Source organism: Notolepis coatsorum, assembly GCF_963971535.1.
Source record: "Notolepis coatsorum genome assembly, chromosome: 5".
Lineage (NCBI taxonomy): Eukaryota > Metazoa > Chordata > Actinopteri > Aulopiformes > Paralepididae > Notolepis > Notolepis coatsorum.
Window position 1 is genome coordinate 101,234,763 of NC_140169.1, and position 19,067 is coordinate 101,253,829.

The window sequence follows — 19,067 nt, forward strand, 5'->3', positions numbered from 1 at the left end:
CACGGCTAATGTCAATGGTCGTAGCACAAGCTAACAGCTAACTAGTCTCTAGGCTAACTGATAGCATCAAACGAACGTTCCCAGCCGAGCGCAGCCGGCAGCTAACGTCGTAGCTAAACAGCTAACTGGCTAACAGTTAGCTCAACCAGGCTATCGCTAACCATTAGCTAACGCAGAAGCAAGCTATGCGGCTACATACAGGTGCTGACACCAGGCCACACACCGTTAGCTACTAGTAGTACTACAACAGCTAGTCGGCCAGTTTGGCTCCAGAGAGAGAGAGAGAGAGAGAGAGAGAGAGAGAGATATCCACGGCGGGAATAGAATAGAGTTAATAGAATAGGTTAAAAACTCACCAAACGTCCAAGAGGATGGAGACAACCGCGTGGAGTTGACGAAGTTCATCTGCCAAACGACCATCCTCTTCATCTTGGCTGCATGCGCTGTCTCTAGGTTAGCTAACGCTAGTTAGCCTTTAGCTAAGCTAGCTACTAGCCGACATCATCATGGCTATATCCCGACTGCACCATGACAAGGCTCTGGCCATTTGTCCCGCCAGCGAGAGGCCTTTCGTCAACGTTCCTTGGTGACCGACCGACTGATAATGACCGACCTCTTCGTCTTGGCTGGCATAACTAAGCATAAGTCAAAAGCTGCACGCGCGAAATAGTCAAACCCAGCTGACGCACGCCGGCGTACTACACATGATGTAAGTAACCACTCCCTTCGTTGAAACCAATAGTATGTCTGCTGCAGAGCCCCAGAGCTCCAATAGTGAGTATGTCTGCAGACCCAGGAACAAGTCAGACACATTCTACAAACGTGTCTAATGTGAAATATATAAGCATATAAGCAAAACTAGATTTAGGTCTGTGATGAAAAAGGGCCTCGCGGGAAGGGGGGCCTCGCAAAAAATTCAAATAAAATAAAAAATAAAATAAAAAAAATAATAAATAAAAAATATTTTTCTTTTATTTTTTTTTATTTTTTTTTGTGCGAGGCCCCCCTTCCCGCGAGGCCTTGTGCGACCGCACTGCTCGCACACCCCCTGAGGCGGCCCTGCCTACACTGTAACATGCAACACTTTGATAGACATTGTTACTCAGCTGATAGAGTTGTACCCTTCTTGCTGTCTTGTCGTACAGAACTTGTAAGTCGCTTTGGATAAAAGCGTAAGCTGTGTGTGTGTGTGTGTGTGTGTGTGTGTGTGTGTGCAGGGAGCGAAATTAACTTTTTGACTCACCGGCCAGTGGCGGGTAGATGGGAAGAGTCTACCCGCCAAGCATATTTCTTACCTGCCAAAATTTTTTTGATTAAAAAAAAATATATATATATTTTATATACATTTTTTTTTTTAAATAAAATATATATTATATAATCATACTTGTAGTTGTATTATCTGCGAGACATCGCCACCACGCAATAAGTCAAAATGCTTGCTATCTGCAAACATCTCCACTGTCTGTGTGTATACTTGAGTAGCCTCCAGCTCCAGCAAGGATTCTCCGGCCCTGCAGCTAGACCCTATATTCAGCTAGACCCTACATTCAGCATGCAAGGATTCTCCGGCGATGCAGCTGGACCCTATTTAACGTTACGGTTCTTTTGTCAAATCACATTCAACATGCCCTCAGCTAGATTACGCATTCAATCAATGTTATAAGACATTGATATCAGGAGCTATCTGTAGCTACTGCTAGCCCGGTAGATAACGTTAAGACAATTTAGTTTACTGGGACAGATGGATCTAACGAGAGCTAGCTAACGAGGGAACGGAGGTATTATGCACTCGAGTAGACTATTGCTGGAGCATTTGTTGATATCAGCAGCTATCAGTAGCTAGCCAGCTAGATACCGTTAGACAATGCCTCGTCATGTATTAAACTAAAAGTGAATAGTTGACTGGGTCATTGTTTAAACAGTAACGTTAGCTCATGGAGGTCCGATATAGACTAGAGCAGACGGAAGTAAACAAGCCAAATGATAGCTTCCGATTGGTCATTTGCTTTTTTTTCTCATGAAACCAGTCACGTCACTCTACTGTGATTGGACCGTTGACTTGAGTGCGATGTGGGACTTGTAGTTTTTTAACGATCTTGCGGCGGAGAAAAAAAAGACGAGCGGCTATAATCTGTACTCGCACAAGAGTATCGTTATGAACTACATGTCTACACGCCACACGTGTGTGTGTGTGTGTGTGTGTGTGTGTTTGTGCGCACACGTACAGGGCCATTGGGTGGGGCTGGGGGACAAATACACTGGAGGAAAGTAACCCAGCTCAGCACTGCCCAAATTATATCATCACTATTGCCTGTTTGAAGGATATCATCCTCAAACACATATACACCTACATGCCTTGTAGAATTCCACACATAAGAAAGAAAGATACTGGGATGAATAAACAAAATAGGAAATAAAATGTAGAAATGCATGCAATACATAAATAAATATGAATCTCCATATATGAAATAGAACATTTAGATAAGGTGCTACTGAGATGTTTTGGTGAGTTCTTTGTTTTTTTGTGGAAGTTGCCCTTCTTAAAAATGCATGAACATTCACTGATAATTGGTCTGTAGTGGAGTCTACAAGGTCTACATTGCCGGACCATGTAGAATCCGGACCTTGTAGACTGACATAATTATGTGCATAGTTTAGTCTACCATATTTCAAATAATCAAAATCTTACTTCATTCATCTTAAACATTCTTGATTTGGGGGATTGGTAGTTCCCATTAAATCTGAAGTTGTTCAAACGACAACAGCGATCCACCTTGAATTAAATCACACAGCCGAGCCGAGTGAAACCGTGTTGGCTGCGTCACAGTCACGAAAGGGGCTACTTAATTAATTAATCCAACCCACTTTATTTATAGAGCACATTTAAAAACAACAAAGTTTACGAAAGTGCTGTACAAGTCCCACAACATAATATATATAGAAAAAAAAACGAAGCTTCGAATTAAAATCGAAGCTCGGCCCCGAAGCTTCGTTTGCCAAAAAAGCTTCGAAGGTCAGCCCTACTACTACTACTATTACTGCTACTACTTCTACTACTACTACTACTACTACTACTACTACTACTACTACTACCGTTATTACTACTACTACTACTACTACTACTACTACTACTACTACTACTACTACTACTACTACTGTTATTACTACTACTACTAATATTACTAGCACTACTAAAAAAAATTAAATAAAAAGCGCTTTACAACTTGTTCCTCCCATTTTTACCCGTTCACTCACACATTCACACACAGGCGGCGCAGGCAGGCAACCATGCAAGGTGCCAACCTGCTCATCTGGAGCAGTTAGGGGTTAAGTGTCTTGCGCAAGGACACTTTGCCCGCGAGGAGCGGGAATCAAACCGGGAACCTCCGTATGACCAGACGGCTGCTCGACCTCCCTACTATGGGTGACTACTCCTAAGAGAAGGGATACTACTACTAAGATAAAATAAGATAAGATGGATCTTTATTAGTCCACTCAGGGAAATGCAGGGGCCACAGCTGAACAGGGGAGGGTGGGTAAGGTACAGGCATGGTAATAGAAATACAAATATAAGAATACAAGGTGTGGGAGATCAAAGGTCAAAGAACGAGGTCAAATATGAAGTAAAGATAAAGGTCTGATCTGCAGGAAAGACGAGACATATGTATACTCTTATTGATAATGCAATAATGCAGGTATGTACAGCCCCCCCTGGTATAATAATACACTTTATTTGTATAGCACCTTTCATATAAGAATCGCAGTCCAGAATGCTTTACAGCAGTAAAATAGACATAAGATTAGCATAAAATAGACAGAATAAAAGCAATGCAGAAAATAAGAGAGGGTCAAAGCAACGCAGACGATAACAATACAAATTGATTGATTAAAACAAATATATACTCACAGTTTAAACCCTGACAGTGTTTCTTCTCTGTTTGATACCCACACAGTTTAAAACCTGACATCTTCTCTGTTTGATACCCACACAGTTTAAAACCTGACAGTGTTTCTTCCCTGTTTGATACCCACACAGTTTAAACCCTGACAGTGTTTCTTCTCTGTTTGATACCCACACAGTTTAAAACCTGACATCTTCTCTGTTTGATACCCACACAGTTTAAAACCTGACAGTGTTTCTTCCCTGTTTGATTACCCACACAGTTTAAAACCTGACATCTTCTCTGTTTGATACCCACACAGTTTAAAACCTGACAGTGTTTCTTCCCTGTTTGATACCCACACAGTTTAAAACCTGACAGTGTTTCTTCCCTGTTTGATACCCACACAGTTTAAAACCTGACAGTGTTTCTTCCCTGTTTGATACACACACAGTTTAAAACCTGACAGTGTTTCTTCCCTGTTTGATACCCCCACAGTTTAAAACCTGACAGTATTTCTTCTCTGTTTCATACCCACACAGTTTAAAACCTGACAGTGTTTCTTCCCTGTTTGATACCCCCACAGTTTAAAACCTGACAGTATTTCTTCTCTGTTTCATACCCACACAGTTTAAACCCTGACATCTTCCCTGTTTGATACCCACACAGTTTAAAACCTGACAGTATGTCTTCTCTGTTTCATACCCACACAGTTTAAAACCTGACAGTGTTTCTTCCCTGTTTGATACCCCCACAGTTTAAAACCTGACAGTATTTCTTCTCTGTTTCATACCCACACAGTTTAAACCCTGACATCTTCCCTGTTTGATACCCACACAGTTTAAAACCTGACAGTATTTCTTCACTGTTTGATACCCACACAGTTTAAAACCTGACAGTGTTTCTTGGTAAATGGTAAATGGCTGCCTTTTTATATAGCGCTTTTATCCAAAGCGCTTTACAATTTGTTACTCACATATTACCCATTCACACACGGACGGCGGAGGCAACCATGCAAGGTGCCAACCTGCTCATCGGGAGCAATTAGGGGTTAAGTGTCTTGCTCAAGGACACATTGACACGCTGCCCGGGAGGAGTGGGAATCGAACCGGGAACCTCCGGATTGCCAGACGTCTGCTCTACCTCCTGAGCCACTGTCTTCTCCGTTTGATACCCACACAGTTTAAAACCTGACAGTCTTTCTTCCCTGTTTGATACCCACACAGTTTAAAACTTGACATTCTTTCTTTCCTGTTTGATACCCACACAGTTTAAAACCTGACAGTCTTCATAATTGGAGCAGAAATATCAGCATAAACAACAATAAAATAGCTTTCATTTACAATAACCACAGTGTGGATGTAGTGAGTGCAAAGTGGCAGAATGCATTAAAAGGCTATGGTGAAGAGATACGTTTTTTGCTTACTTTGGAAAATAAGTTGTGAGCTAGCCTCCCGAATGGCTATAGGTAAATTATGATATCCTAATTAATCTTCTGGAAAAGTTAGTTGGTATTGCTGACTGTATTAAACTGGTTCAGAACATATATCAAAGAAGGCACTATTATTGAGAATCTGCCGATACCAAGTCCTGATCCAATATTGGTATTTTCATATATAATAAAGCTTCACAGTACACACATTTAAGTTAATACATCCATTGTGGGTAGGACCTACTTTTTGCTTTATCCGGGTTTTCTTACTGGATTCTTTTTTTACCCAGTTTTACCACAAAACAATTTCTATAAATTAAACTACTACAACAAGTAAACTTTTCTTTCCAAAAAAAAATGACACTTTCTCCATTTCTGGAGTGGAATTCTTGTCTTAATATGGGCACTGTAGGTAGGCATATACAGTAGATTTATCTCACCTGACAACCAGTCAAATTCCTGTCACCTGGAGTTGAGCTGTGCCTCCTTCTACTGACTTTGCAGTAACAGGGACTGCTCTGCTTTGAGTTGTAACCTACTTGGTCATCTGTTGTAACATTTCAAGCTTTCAACTGTTATTAATCACGTATTGCTTCAACATTTTAGTTGCATCATCTCGTAAGAAATCAAGATGAGATAACAGCTGTCATGTCATTTTATTTAGTTATTATATTGATATCTCTATTACCTCCTTATATTTATTATGACTATAACACACACTCTCCTCTCTGCCGACATCCCACATTTTCTTGCGCTATATGCCAACCTGCAATCTCTGCTCCCATACCTTTATCATATCATCACACACTTTATCCTAACTTTCTCTATGTCTGTCCATTTATGTCTATCCCATTTGTCTTTTATGTCACTTATTTTAGTTTGTGACACTTTTTCACCAATAAAAATAAAGGCGGATTCCTGATTCCGTTCGTGATACTCTATGTAGCCTTAACCCTTACCCTATGTAGGTACAATATGAACCATAACCCTATGTAAGTAGGATTATGTATCTAACTATAATCCCTAGGGATGATTAGGTGGCTTTGATGTCAGAGACCTGATTGGGAATTTGACCAGGAACCCCCTACTGTTTGCGATAGGCGCTCTGGGTTCTTTAATGACTTCAGTCAGGACCTCGGTTTAACGTCTCTTCCGAAGGACGGCACTCACAGCCTGCACGGTGTCCCTATCACTGTAACAGGGGCATTGTTACTGACTAGTCCAGAGGACAGAGTGCGCCCTGCTGGACAACAACAACACTTTTCGACAATTGCCTTGAACGGGGCTCGAACCGGTGATCTTCCGATGAGTCTACTCTTGTAGCCATGCTGTGATGATAGGTATCTGCAGTTCACTAGAGGTCTACTCTCCTCTGGTTTTCTACTTATTTACTGTTCTGTAAAAGTCTTGTTGAATGTAATGTTTTATGTTTTGTGTGGACCCCAGGAAGACTAGGTGTTGTCATGCAACAGCTAATGGGGATCCTAATGAACTCAATAAACTCAATGTCATCCAATGGAGTTTCTCGAGGGGCCAATGTGGCCAAGCTTTTGAGACATACAAAATGTTGATGTTTTATGTCCTATTATCACATGTCCTGCTCACAACAGAACAATAAGATTCAGGTTAAACATTTTCAGTTTTATCCTCTTTAGTCGTTTACATTTATTATATCCCTAAAACATGCCATGTGTTTGTTTGTGTTCCAGCGTCAGAGGAAGCTTCAGAGAGATAGATTGTTGAATGACTTCTCCAGTGCTCTGAACGGCTTCCAGAAGACTCAGCGACAGGTTGCGGAACGAGAGAGAGAGCTGGTGGCTCGAGTCCGAGCTGGATCTAGGGTGTCTGTAAGTAAATTTGTTGTTGTTATTATTATTAACACATTGGGCGCCGGGCATTGTGCCCATCATTATACCCAGTCTGCCAGCACTGTAACCCTATGGAGATGTTTACCTTCTTTGCAGGGCTATACGTTTTTAAATATTATAGCTATATTGACATTACTATGGCCCATTCAACATCGATTATCTATCGTTCCGGATGTGGGAACGTTATATTTTTTCATTCATACATTGTTGTGTTAATACCTTCGAGAATATAAGTATGTTTTTAAGCTTTTCTGCTGTAATTCCAAAAACGCTAGTTATAGGCCCTGACGCATATGATAGATTATCGATTGGCGTTTCTTTCCTATACACGCTATATAATTTTTTTTAAATGTATATGATCGGTATACATTATGCTTCATCATGCGTGAAGGAAAGGTCGTTTATAATTCCTTGATCGTCAGTAACGGCTTTATTTAGTATGGGTTGATATATTGATCAGACTGATTGCAAACAAGGAAATGGACAATTGGGCTGAAAATAACGTTAGTGTCCTCTTACCGTTCGCCGATGGGACTGGAGGAAAATGATCCCAATTATTTGACGCCGATCTCCTAGATCCATTTCCGGTTTGTATGGCGCAATAAACGCCGAAATCATATCGATTATTGCATTTCGAAAGCGATCCAAATGCACTCGAGTGTTTGTCTGGACCCACATAACAAGATATGACTGCCGGAGGGATTTCCTCGACGCACCGATCGCCACTTCCGGTTTGACGTGAGTGTAACTCGCCCGACCATCCACCAGGCGGCGGTATTGAGGTGTTGCAATCTCAGACAGGGTGCCGCTGTAGTCCGGAGGGAGGCTGGATGAATTATGAATGCCAATGGCGAAAAAATTAAATATTGATCCCAAAAACGATTTACGCCGTTGTTGGCGTTCAATGCATGGCGGGCAATAACGACTTACGCCGTTTATGGCGCACAATGTGTTAAGTATAGGAATTAGTATAATTTTATACTACTACTGCTACTACTTATTAGGCCTGTCCCCGACTATAGTCGACTTTGATTGGCCAAAATTTGCTAAAATATTTGTTTCCATTTGGGCTGTTGGGGGTGCTTAATGTCTGATTTAATGTCTGTATTAACATTAAGCACCCCCCACAGCCCAAATGAAACGAAAAAAAAGGGGGGGAAATTAAATATTTTTTTATTGTTTTGCATTCAACTGAGATTGGCAGTCAACTATGGCTCCTTTGGATCTATTAGTCGACTATTCGACTAGTCGAGGTCAGCCCTACTACTTATAATAATATTAATAATAATAATTATTATTATTTTCATTTGTCTAGAAGGCTCGGCCAAACACTACTACTACACTATTTTTGGCAGGACTAGCCAGGGCGCTGTGATGATGTGCTTGGCAGATCATGACTTCCACTCTGCAGGATGACTAAAGTTAAAGGGGCAGTTGACCCAAAATTCCAAAAAAACATATCCCCCCCCCTTACCCTGATTGTTATCCATCCAGATTATTTCGGTGTGATTCGCCTTGTTGTGGAGATATCTGCCATAGACATATCTGCCGTCACTCCGAAACAAAAAAACTCAAAAGCAATGTCTCTTTCCAGGAATCATGACCTGGTTACTCAAGATAATCCACAGACCTTGTTGTAAACAGTTTCCTGTCGGGACTATTCGTTTTACCCATTCATTACTGGGGGTGGGGGGGGGGGGCTAGTTCTGTGGATGTATTTTGTGGTGCTTTGAGCACCATACAGTAAGCCAAGTGCCATTCAGCTCCATTGTATCGGACGGCAGATCTCTCTATGGCGGATATCAACAACACCAGGCAAATCGCACTGAAACGACCTGGATGGATAGGTAATATGTTATGTTTGGGTGAACTGCCCCTTTAAATCTTGGGCTAGGTTTCATTTGCCATGCCCTCCTTCACGTAATACTTTGCACCACACATTTCAAACTTTATTTATTCTTACAATGTCATCGAGACTGTACAGACATTTCAATGCATAATCTTTTTTTTACAATATAATAATAATAAATATTTAACTCTTATCTATATAGCACTTTTCACACATGGACCGCAGTCTAGAGTGCCCCACAGCAGAGTGCCCCCCCCCCCCCCCCCCCCCCCCCCCCGGAACAACCAGTTCCCCAAACACCCACACATCAATCCCCATCACATCCCCATCCAAGACACCCCCCCCCCCCCCCCCCCCCGATAAAGCATGTGATGATGACCGAAGGAAACCACAAACAGCCCGCGTGCCACTCACACCGCCATGCACGGCGATGGGAATGCCACCCTGCATGAGTGGCCCCTTGTAGAGCAGAGGGTACGGGGCGGAGCAGAGGATGGAAATTGAATGCACTTGCCTTTATGCAGACAACTGGGGGACTCTAAATCTCTAGGGGGTAAAGTTGAAGTAGTTAAAGGTGAAGGTGGAGTAATGAGTCAGAATATCACAGACAGGTTGATTTTCATCTGGGATTATTATAATTATATTGTTTGTTTATTTACACTTGTATATAGTTTGTTCAGTCATTGGTTCTCACAGGAAACGATGAAAAATCGCAATGCATTCTGGCTAAAACAAGCGTCCGAGTGTGCATCACTGTTGACTCTCCCTTGGCCATGAGGGGTCAGTCTCACAAAGTTCACATGGATTTTTCATAGTAATGGAACTTAAGATGGCAGCAGGGATTCCCCCGAGGGGAAGGGCAGAGAAGTCAACGAGGGTGTGTTAACCCTTTCACTACCACACTACAGAAGGTTAACCTTTCACTACCACACTACAGACGGTTAACTTCTGTAGTGTGGTAGTGAAAGGGTTAACCTTTTGCCGTGTGGCAGTGAAAGGGTTAACCATTTGGTAGTGAAAGGGTTCAAATAAGTTGGTTCACTCTGCTGCCATCTTGATAACGGGGACTAACCTGACCCATATCTCTTTTGAATGGGGAGTCATCCCCATCTAAGAATCTGTCATACATGTTGTTTTTCTTTCATATTTGAAGCCACTGGTAAATGGTGACAGAATGGTTAATTAGGTCGAAAAGGACAATCTTGTGATAGAAAAATGCCTTTTTCCCCCACTTACACCAACTTCAATGCAGGCGCCATTCAGTGGATTCTGCCACAGAGTCCTTGGTTACCATGGCAACCACTCACTGCACGATTCCCAGCCTTTTGGCAGAGATAGTAATTAATTCAAAACATCTTTAAAATTCACATTTCACCTCAAAATGCAGTAAAGTATAATGTTACTCAACATTAAATCAAATCACATTTCATTATTTTCTCTGAATATGTTGCAAGTATCTTTTGCAGCAAGTAGTTTCATTGTTGCTGCCATCTTTAGCGTTTTTAGTGTTTAGTGATTTCTCCATTTTAAACTCCCTCAGTGTTCCATCTCCTCATTATATAGACTGTCTCTAGTTAAATGACTGAACTGTAAAAAGCTGGTTTGCTGGGAGGATGACTTACTGACCTTTGACCTTTGTCTTCCTGCAGGGAGGCCAATCGGAGAATGGCTATGGGAACACGGCTCCTCTTCAAAGGTTGGTCTTTGCTTTAGAACTTTACACTGTTGTGATGATGGTGGTGATGATGATGATGATGATGATGATGATGATGATGATGATGATGATGATTCCAGCAGTTCCCAGCTGCAGGCGGAGGAAGATCCTGTGACTGAAGAAGATCTGAGACTCATCCAGGAGAGAGAGTCTTCCATCAGACAACTAGAGGTCAGGAGTACTATATTAGTACTATAATATTACTGTTACACACAGGAGTACTATAATATTACTACTGTTAACATATAGGGGTACTATATTAGTACTATAATATTACTACTGCCTTGTTAACATACAGGGGTACTAGTAATACTACTCGCACCACACAGCTCTTAACATGACTGTACTTCCCATGCTACACAGCTCTTAACATGACTGTACTGATAACACTACACAGCTCTTAACATGACTGTACTTCCCATGCTACACGGCTCTTAACATGACTGTACTTCCCATGCTACACGGCTCTTAACATGACTGTACTTCCCATGCTACACGGCTCTTAACATGACTGTACTTCCCATGCTACACGGCTCTTAACATGACTGTACTTCCCATGCTACACAGCTCTTAACATGACTGTACTTCCCATGCTACACGGCTCTTAACATGACTGTACTTCCCATGCTACACGGCTCTTAACATGACTGTACTTCCCATGCTACACAGCTCTTAACATGACTGTACTTCCCATGCTACACGGCTCTTAACATGACTGTACTTCCCATGCTACACAGCTCTTAACATGACTGTACTTCCCATGCTACACAGCTCTTAACATGACTGTACTTCCCATGCTACACAGCTCTTAACATGACTGTACTTCCCATGCTACACAGCTCTTAACATGACTGTACTTCCCATGCTACACAGCTCTTAACATGACTGTACTTCCCATGCTACACAGCTCTTAACATGACTGTACTGATAACACTACACATCTCTTTACATGACTGTACTGTTACACATTTCTTAACATGAGTGTACCTCTCATGCTATACATCTCTTAACATAACTGTACTGCTTACAATCTGTATAGACAAATTGCACAATGTCCCAAGCTCCTATACACTCAAAATACACATACCGGTAGTTGAATAATCAAGATACATATTAATAGGTTGAAAATAATGTACATAGTGTTGAGCTCCATCTCAAATGATTTCTTAGATTCCCAGCTTTTTTATGTTATATGGCACACTTTGAGTCATTTCTATTTAGTACATTTTCTGTTATGTATTGCTTCCTAAAGTCCATCCAGGATTAACTTGGGGTTGACGAGAGAACAAAACCAAAAAGTGTTTTTTTATGTTTGTAACCACTTAATTAAAGTAGTATTTTTGTTTTTCAGTCTGACATCACAGATGTCAACGACATCTTTAAAGATCTAGGCATGATGGTCCATGAGCAAGGAGATACGATCGGTCAGCACCACACACACACACACACACACACACACACACACACACACACACACGCACATGCACATACACACACACACACACACACACACACACACACACACACACACACACACCCTTGCATGCTTGTAATGTGGTCATAGATAAATTGCAACGTGTGTGTCTGTGTGTTGCAGACAGCATAGAGGCCAATGTAGAAAATGCTGAAGTCAACGTACAGAATGCCAACCATCAGCTCCAGTGTGCTGCTGAACACCAGGTAACCATAGCAACTAGGGATGGAAACAGTCACTTAATTTGTATAACTGGGTGACCTACAAGCCCACACAAAGTATTGAACCTCTGAAATGTGTTTATTCTGCCAACTGTGTACAATGTATACCTTCAATAATAACCTTTAATATGTAATTGTCTGTAGTGTGTAATAATACAGTACATAGTCTGTAGTGTACAATATTACAGTACATATTGTCTGTAGTGTGTAATAATACAGTACATAGTCTGTAGTGTACAATATCACAGTACATATTGTCTGTAGTCTGTAATATTACAGTACATAGTGTGTAGTGTACAATAGCACAGTACATATTGTTACGAGCTGGCTCAAGCTTGTAACAAGAAAGGGAGACACAGGCACAATTTAAGAAATAACAAAAATAATTTATTTAATAAATATACTATATATGTCAGCCAATATGAATGAGTATCAGTGTGTAAGCAGTGCATGGATGAGAATGTATGTGCAGCATGAATGTTGGAAGTGTAAAAACAAAAGCAGGTGTCTAAACAAACAAAAGTAACAAAACAGGTGGAGAGAGAGAGCGAGACCAAAGGAAGCCTCCATGTATATCAGACACGTCTATACTTTCCGTAGCCGCATTTCTGTAGGACGCTCTCTGATTGGCCGACGCCAGTTTCTACACTGGTTAGGCTTAGACACTCTTTCGAAGTAGGTTAAGGTTAGAGTTTGTCTTAGAGCATGACGGCAAGTTCTTTCGACGGTTAAGCTTAGGCACTCTTTCGAAGTTGGTTAAGGTTAGAGTTTGTCTTAGAGCATGGCGATAGAACGCCAGGTAGTTTGCAGGCTGTTCGACGCAGAAATGGGCAAAGACACAGCTCGTCACGCGATTGGGCAAACATGTCAGTGGCCAATCAGAGAGCGTCAGTCAGTGGCCAATCAGAGAGCGTCCTGCAGAAATGCGGCTACGGAAAGTATAGACTCATATCAGACTGGGACACTGGCCCAGGTGTGCCCCAATTAGCCCGATGACCCTCCCCTCCCCAGCTCTGCTCTGCCAGCTCCACCCACCAATCCTGTGAGACAAGGACACAGCAGAGCAAGCAAGCAAACAATGTGGGGGAGGGTCATCACAATATAGTCTGTAATGTGTAATATTACAGTAGATAGCCACAATGTTACAATATATCCCCCCCCCCCACCCCCCCCCCCCCCACCTCCAATGTACAGCCCCCCCCCACCCACCCAACCTCCCCCAATGTACAGTTTATACGTCAAATGTATATACACTCTTTTTCTGGACACTTTTTGTATCACAAACAGTACTGTATTTGCAAATCTGATATGTCATAAATGTATAGATGTAGCCGTACTGTCTATCTGTATGTCATGTATGTCATATATGTTATGATGAATTGAAAATGGGGGACCCTGATGTAAACAAGACTAAAGTCTTTCTCTGGTCTGCATCCCCTTAACAATTGTATGTATTGAGCTGTACTGTACTGTACCCATTCTGCAATCTGTTAATAAACTTTTCAATCAATCAATCAATCAATCAATCCACCTAACAGACTGTTAGACCATGTGACCAGACTGTTGGATCATGTGAGACCAGAGTCTGCATCGCCTCTGTTCTGAAATGACTGAAAGTAAATCCTCAATGCTTTCATCCCTCCACAATTAAATCTGCTCTATCCTTTGTATCCCAGCGGAGTTTCCGTAAGAAGATCTGTATACTCATCACGGTTCTGTCTGTAGCTGCTGTCATCATCGCACTCATCATCTGGGGATCCTTGAACGGATGACATCACTTCCTCTACCCGTCTTTCTCTCTCTCTTTCTTTCTTTTGACCAAAATTATCTAAGAGCACTAAAAGGATGAACCTTGAACCAGACCTCCATTCTGCCACATAATGACCTTTTCTTTGAATAAATTGATTTTAATAACAGGCTTTTGATTTTATATTGGAGATTTAAGATAATTATTGTATGTCAGCTAAAGCCAGCGGCATGTTAAAGCTTGACTGTAGACTTATGGTGAAGGTTAGGTAGTGTGAACGTTATTAATATGAATGTAATTATAACCATTATCTGGATCAATACAAATTTATTGAAAGATAAAGATAGATCCAGCCGAGAGATGGAGCTAAAACACACTACTATTGAAAGCAGCTATTTTTAGATGTTCTAATCTAAGCAGGGGTTAGGGTTACTGAAGTGTGAGACAATAATGTTGATTTAACTATTTGATTAACCATTTAATCCTTCAAGTCTCAATCAATCAATCAATACACATTATTATCAGAAGGATTATCACATGGAGACACATTCACAATTGTTACAGTTTCATCAATGTTCAAATGTTACACTGTCAAGTGTTTAAGTGTCCACATGTGGCCGGGAAGTCCTGCCTCCTCTTTCTGCTATATGAATCAACTGCTAGCCTGTTAGCTGTGAACAGACTGTAATGCTAGCAGGCATGATGAGAGACTGGTAGCATCATTAGCATGTTAGCTGTCAACAGACTGTAATGCTAACAGGCATAAAGAGAGACTGTAGCAACACTAGCCTGTTAGCTGTCAACAGACTGTAATGCTAACAGGCATGAAGAGAGACTGTAGCAACAATAGCCTGTTAGCTGTCAACAGACTGTAATGCTAACAACAGGCATAAAGAGAGACTGTAGCAACACTAGCCTGTTCGCTGTCAACAGACTGTAATGCTAACAGGCATAAAGAGAGACTGTAGCAACACTAGCCTGTTAGCTGTCAACAGACTGTAATGCTAGCAGGCATGAAGAGAGACTGTAGCAACACTAGCCTGTTAGCTGTCAACAGACTGTAATGCTAGCAGGCATAAAGAGAGACTGTAGCAACACTAGCCTGTTAGCTGTCAACAGACTGTAATGCTAACAGGCATAAAGAGAGACTGGTAGCTGGACTCTGATAGCTGTCAACAGAAAAAATGAAAATATTTTAAATGCAGCTGTGTTGATGATGTGAACCAGATTTAAATGAAGTGATGTTTTCTACTGTATTTAGAAAATACAATATTATATTTTCTACTGTTTTTAGATGATTCATATATATTCTACTGTATTATGATTATTAATAGGCTACATGTCCTACTTTTTTAAGATGATTTATATGTTTTACTGTTTTTAGATGATTCATATATTTGTACTGTATTGAGATGATTAATGTATGTTTTACTGTTCTTAGATGATTCATATATTTTCTACTGTATTATGATGATTGCTGCATGCAGATTTGTCATATGACAACTATTGAACAGAAATCCATGGGTAATTGTGTGACCCTCGCTGTGCTCTTGGCTAGTAGGACGTCACAGCTGTTGAATGTAAACTGATTTGGAGTCAGTTCTGTGCCTGCCTACATTACCTCCATTGTAACTCATGTTAAGTATCACTAATTAAACTCGACTAATTACTTTGAATGTAAAAGTACTGATTTACTTACTAAAAAGTAACTAGTTTCCTCCAATGTAACTGGTTAACCTTAACCACAGATTACCTTTTATGGGCAATATTTCTTCCACGGTTCTGTTATATTTCTTTTGTAGAATAGGTTAGGGTTAGGAATCTGTACACAATGTGACTCTTCAGGTGTTGCACTGGCCTATATTGTTGTGAAATGTGTACTCTACTGGGGGAGTGCTTATCCTTTGGAGGGTGTCTTACATCATGCAGTGTGGTGGTGGGTATGGGATAGACATAATCTATCAAATATGAAGGTGTGTATTGAACCAATGTAGTTTATTGACATACATAACATAAAATATAAAAATAGTTAGTAATGAGGGGAAAAGGTAAAAATACAAGTGGAAGACAGTATTCGCTCTCAAATATAAGTGCTCCTTATCATACAAGAAGGAGCAGAAATATGAAGTCCTCTGGGCTTGTCAGTAACAATGCCCCTGTTGCGGTGATAGGGACACCGTACAGTTGCGAGTGCCGTCCTTCGGATGAGACGCTAAACTGAGGTCCTGACTGAATTTGGTCGTTAACTGTGCCATACAGCATGATCAGGAGTTCAACTAACGATGCTTATAGTGGGGGGCAAGTGCACTCACCACTGTATCAGGGTGGGTGGCTTGGTCTAGTGTTGTGCGCCCGCCCAACCACAAAGCATTGTTAGTTCGACTACTGTTTCATGCTGTTACGAAACATAAATATATAACTTATACACAGGGCTGGACTGGGACCAAAAATCAGCCCTGGCATTTTTGGCCCAGACCGGCCCACCATAATCGGTCGGACACCACCCACCAGTACACACCATCCTTGCGGTCCCCTTAAATATGCGTACCTACTGTACTATTCCCCCAAACCACTACAAAGCTGGGTAGTAAGTGCCATGAACAAGTGGACCAGTGCAAGTGGACCAGTGTACTCACTCGCTCTTGGCTGAATCTTGTTTTGGGTGGTGATGTAAAACACCTGCATCATAGCAGGCTCAGGATGGGCAAAGTAGTCTATAGCCTGTTCATCCCTGTCTCTCTCCTCCACAACCTGGCTTGACTAGACATACGGAGAGAGAGATGATTACAATTAACTGGTACATTCAGGTCCAGAATTGTTTGAATTCCCTGACAAAGATGTGCAAAAAGCTGTACAATTTAAACAATACCATACTTGTAATGAGCAAATAGTTGTTTATTAAATTAATGCATGGAGCTGTTCCATCTTATTTCATTTAATACTAACTACTCAGTTCATACAGATTTCAAGTATTCAAATATCAATGATGAATATTGCATAAGGTTTACACAGTTAATAGATCACCGTTTTGTTTTATATTCATGTTCAGAGAGGAGTAATAGTTAGATCTTTGTATGTGATTTATATGGCAATTAAATCAATGGTGTGCTTGTTTGTTTGGGGAGTTTGACGTACAGTTAATGTGCCTACCACGTGAAGGTGCATGATCAATGGACAGCACAAAAACAATTTGTGTAGGTGGAGACTAGAGCTACCACAGATAGTAATAAGTTATTAAGAGTAAGTAATCCATACCATATATATCCTAATAGTTACCTTATTACCATACTTGCCTGAAAATAAACTTGTCTGCCTGTTGTGAATGTGTTTTTCCATGTAGGCTAATATATAAGTAGGCATACATTTTTGCAGTTGAGCAAAAATGTGCAGTTGAGTAGGCTATATGTGCTGTGTTTTTATGTTTTTATGTCTTCCATCGAGGACCACCTTGGAAATAAGTGTTTTAATTAATGCTTTTAGGTGATATCCTCGAGTCAGGAATACAAATTGGTCAAGATAATTTGTTTTTATGATGTGTTTTTAATTTCCAAATACAAATCGAATCAAATCAAAAAAGCAGTTTTTGCAGTTGAGCTACAGGTGTTGTATATTATACAGCCTTTTTGTGCATCTCTATCAAGGGAACCCTTATCCTAATGATTTTTTAAATAATATTATGATGATACGATATGGACCTAGGTCAGGTGGGGGGGGGGGGGGTTTAGTAAGATATGTGATTGGGCCAGCCCAGTGTCAGTCAGTACCAATGGGCCGCTGTCCCACTGTGTCCCAGCCTAGTAGTGGGCCGGTTGTTGATCAAACTTTTTTTTTAATGAAATTATAACGGCCCAAAGATGCGTCGGCCCACCGGGAAAATGCCCGGTATGCCAGATGGCCAGTCCAGGCCTGCGTATACATATAATGTATATGTAAATAAATATATTACATTATGGCTATAACGTAAACACAGAAGAGGTCTTTGAAGGTTGGGAGGGGTTAAAATGAACATGCCCAGAAGTGCTGTTTTTCCTTCACAAAAAGGCTACTCTGAAAAAAGTCACTTGTAATGATATTTGAATAGCATTTTTTCAGAGTAATTTATCCACAAAGATAAAAATATGTAGGCTATTGCCTAAAAGGTCAAAGTTGTAGCCTATAGCTACTGCTAGAATACAGCAATTCACTACTCGGTCTGAACATGAATGATGCATTTATGAAAACCCAGAGATGTTGGCCAGCATCATATGGAAATGTAGACTATGGTACCCCATGACCACTAAATTGACTCACATTTAATTTCAGATCATGTCTTGTTCCTGCTAATCTTTGAAGAGCATCCAACTCATTTTAGAAAAATGTCTGAGGTAATTTGATGTACAGACAGATACACACACACACACACACACACAATGACAAAGATAGAGGGAGGGAGAGAGATATAGAGAGGAGTGACAAACAAAGTTAATTGTCTAGCAGCATATTGTAGAAATTGTGGCAAGAGACCCAAATTCCAAATCTCACTCACTGAAAATAGATGTGTCATAATAATAATAATAATAAAACTTTATTTGTATAGCACCTTTCATACAGAAACTGCAGTTCAAAGTGCTTCACAAAATGAGCACATAAAGTGCAGACATATAAAATCGCAGTTTTTCACATTAGGATCTAACATCCCAACAGGCCAACTTGTTTATAGTTTGAATTGTCATGAATGATGCATTTGGACTATTTGGATTAAAAAAAAAGTGCACAGTAGGTTTATATATGTCGCCATCTACTGTTTAAACTGAAGACCGCTCCTTTTGACCCTATTGTGATTACTCGATTTCCCTGCTTTTACGGCCCGCCTCTTTCTGCTGACATTTACGCGCGAGTTGT

At 40.8% G+C, this 19,067-nt stretch overlaps 1 protein-coding gene across 2 annotated transcripts in view; it reads left to right on the forward strand.

Moving 5' to 3' along the window:
- The window catches only part of stx7l (syntaxin 7-like), a 29,220-nt gene extending 14,213 nt beyond the window's left edge, over positions 1–15,007 (forward strand). The window contains exons 5-10 of one of the 2 annotated variants that reach the window (XM_084313929.1): positions 7,023–7,160; positions 10,680–10,726; positions 10,825–10,915; positions 12,096–12,168; positions 12,342–12,424; positions 14,116–15,007. In XM_084313929.1, coding sequence (XP_084170055.1) covers positions 7,023–7,160; positions 10,680–10,726; positions 10,825–10,915; positions 12,096–12,168; positions 12,342–12,424; positions 14,116–14,211 — 528 coding nt within the window. In that variant the 3' untranslated portion in view covers positions 14,212–15,007. The remainder of the gene's footprint in view (positions 1–7,022; positions 7,161–10,679; positions 10,727–10,824; positions 10,916–12,095; positions 12,169–12,341; positions 12,425–14,115) is intronic. The other variant, XM_084313930.1, reaches the window with a different exon arrangement.
- Positions 15,008–19,067: the final 4,060 nt, after the last annotated feature.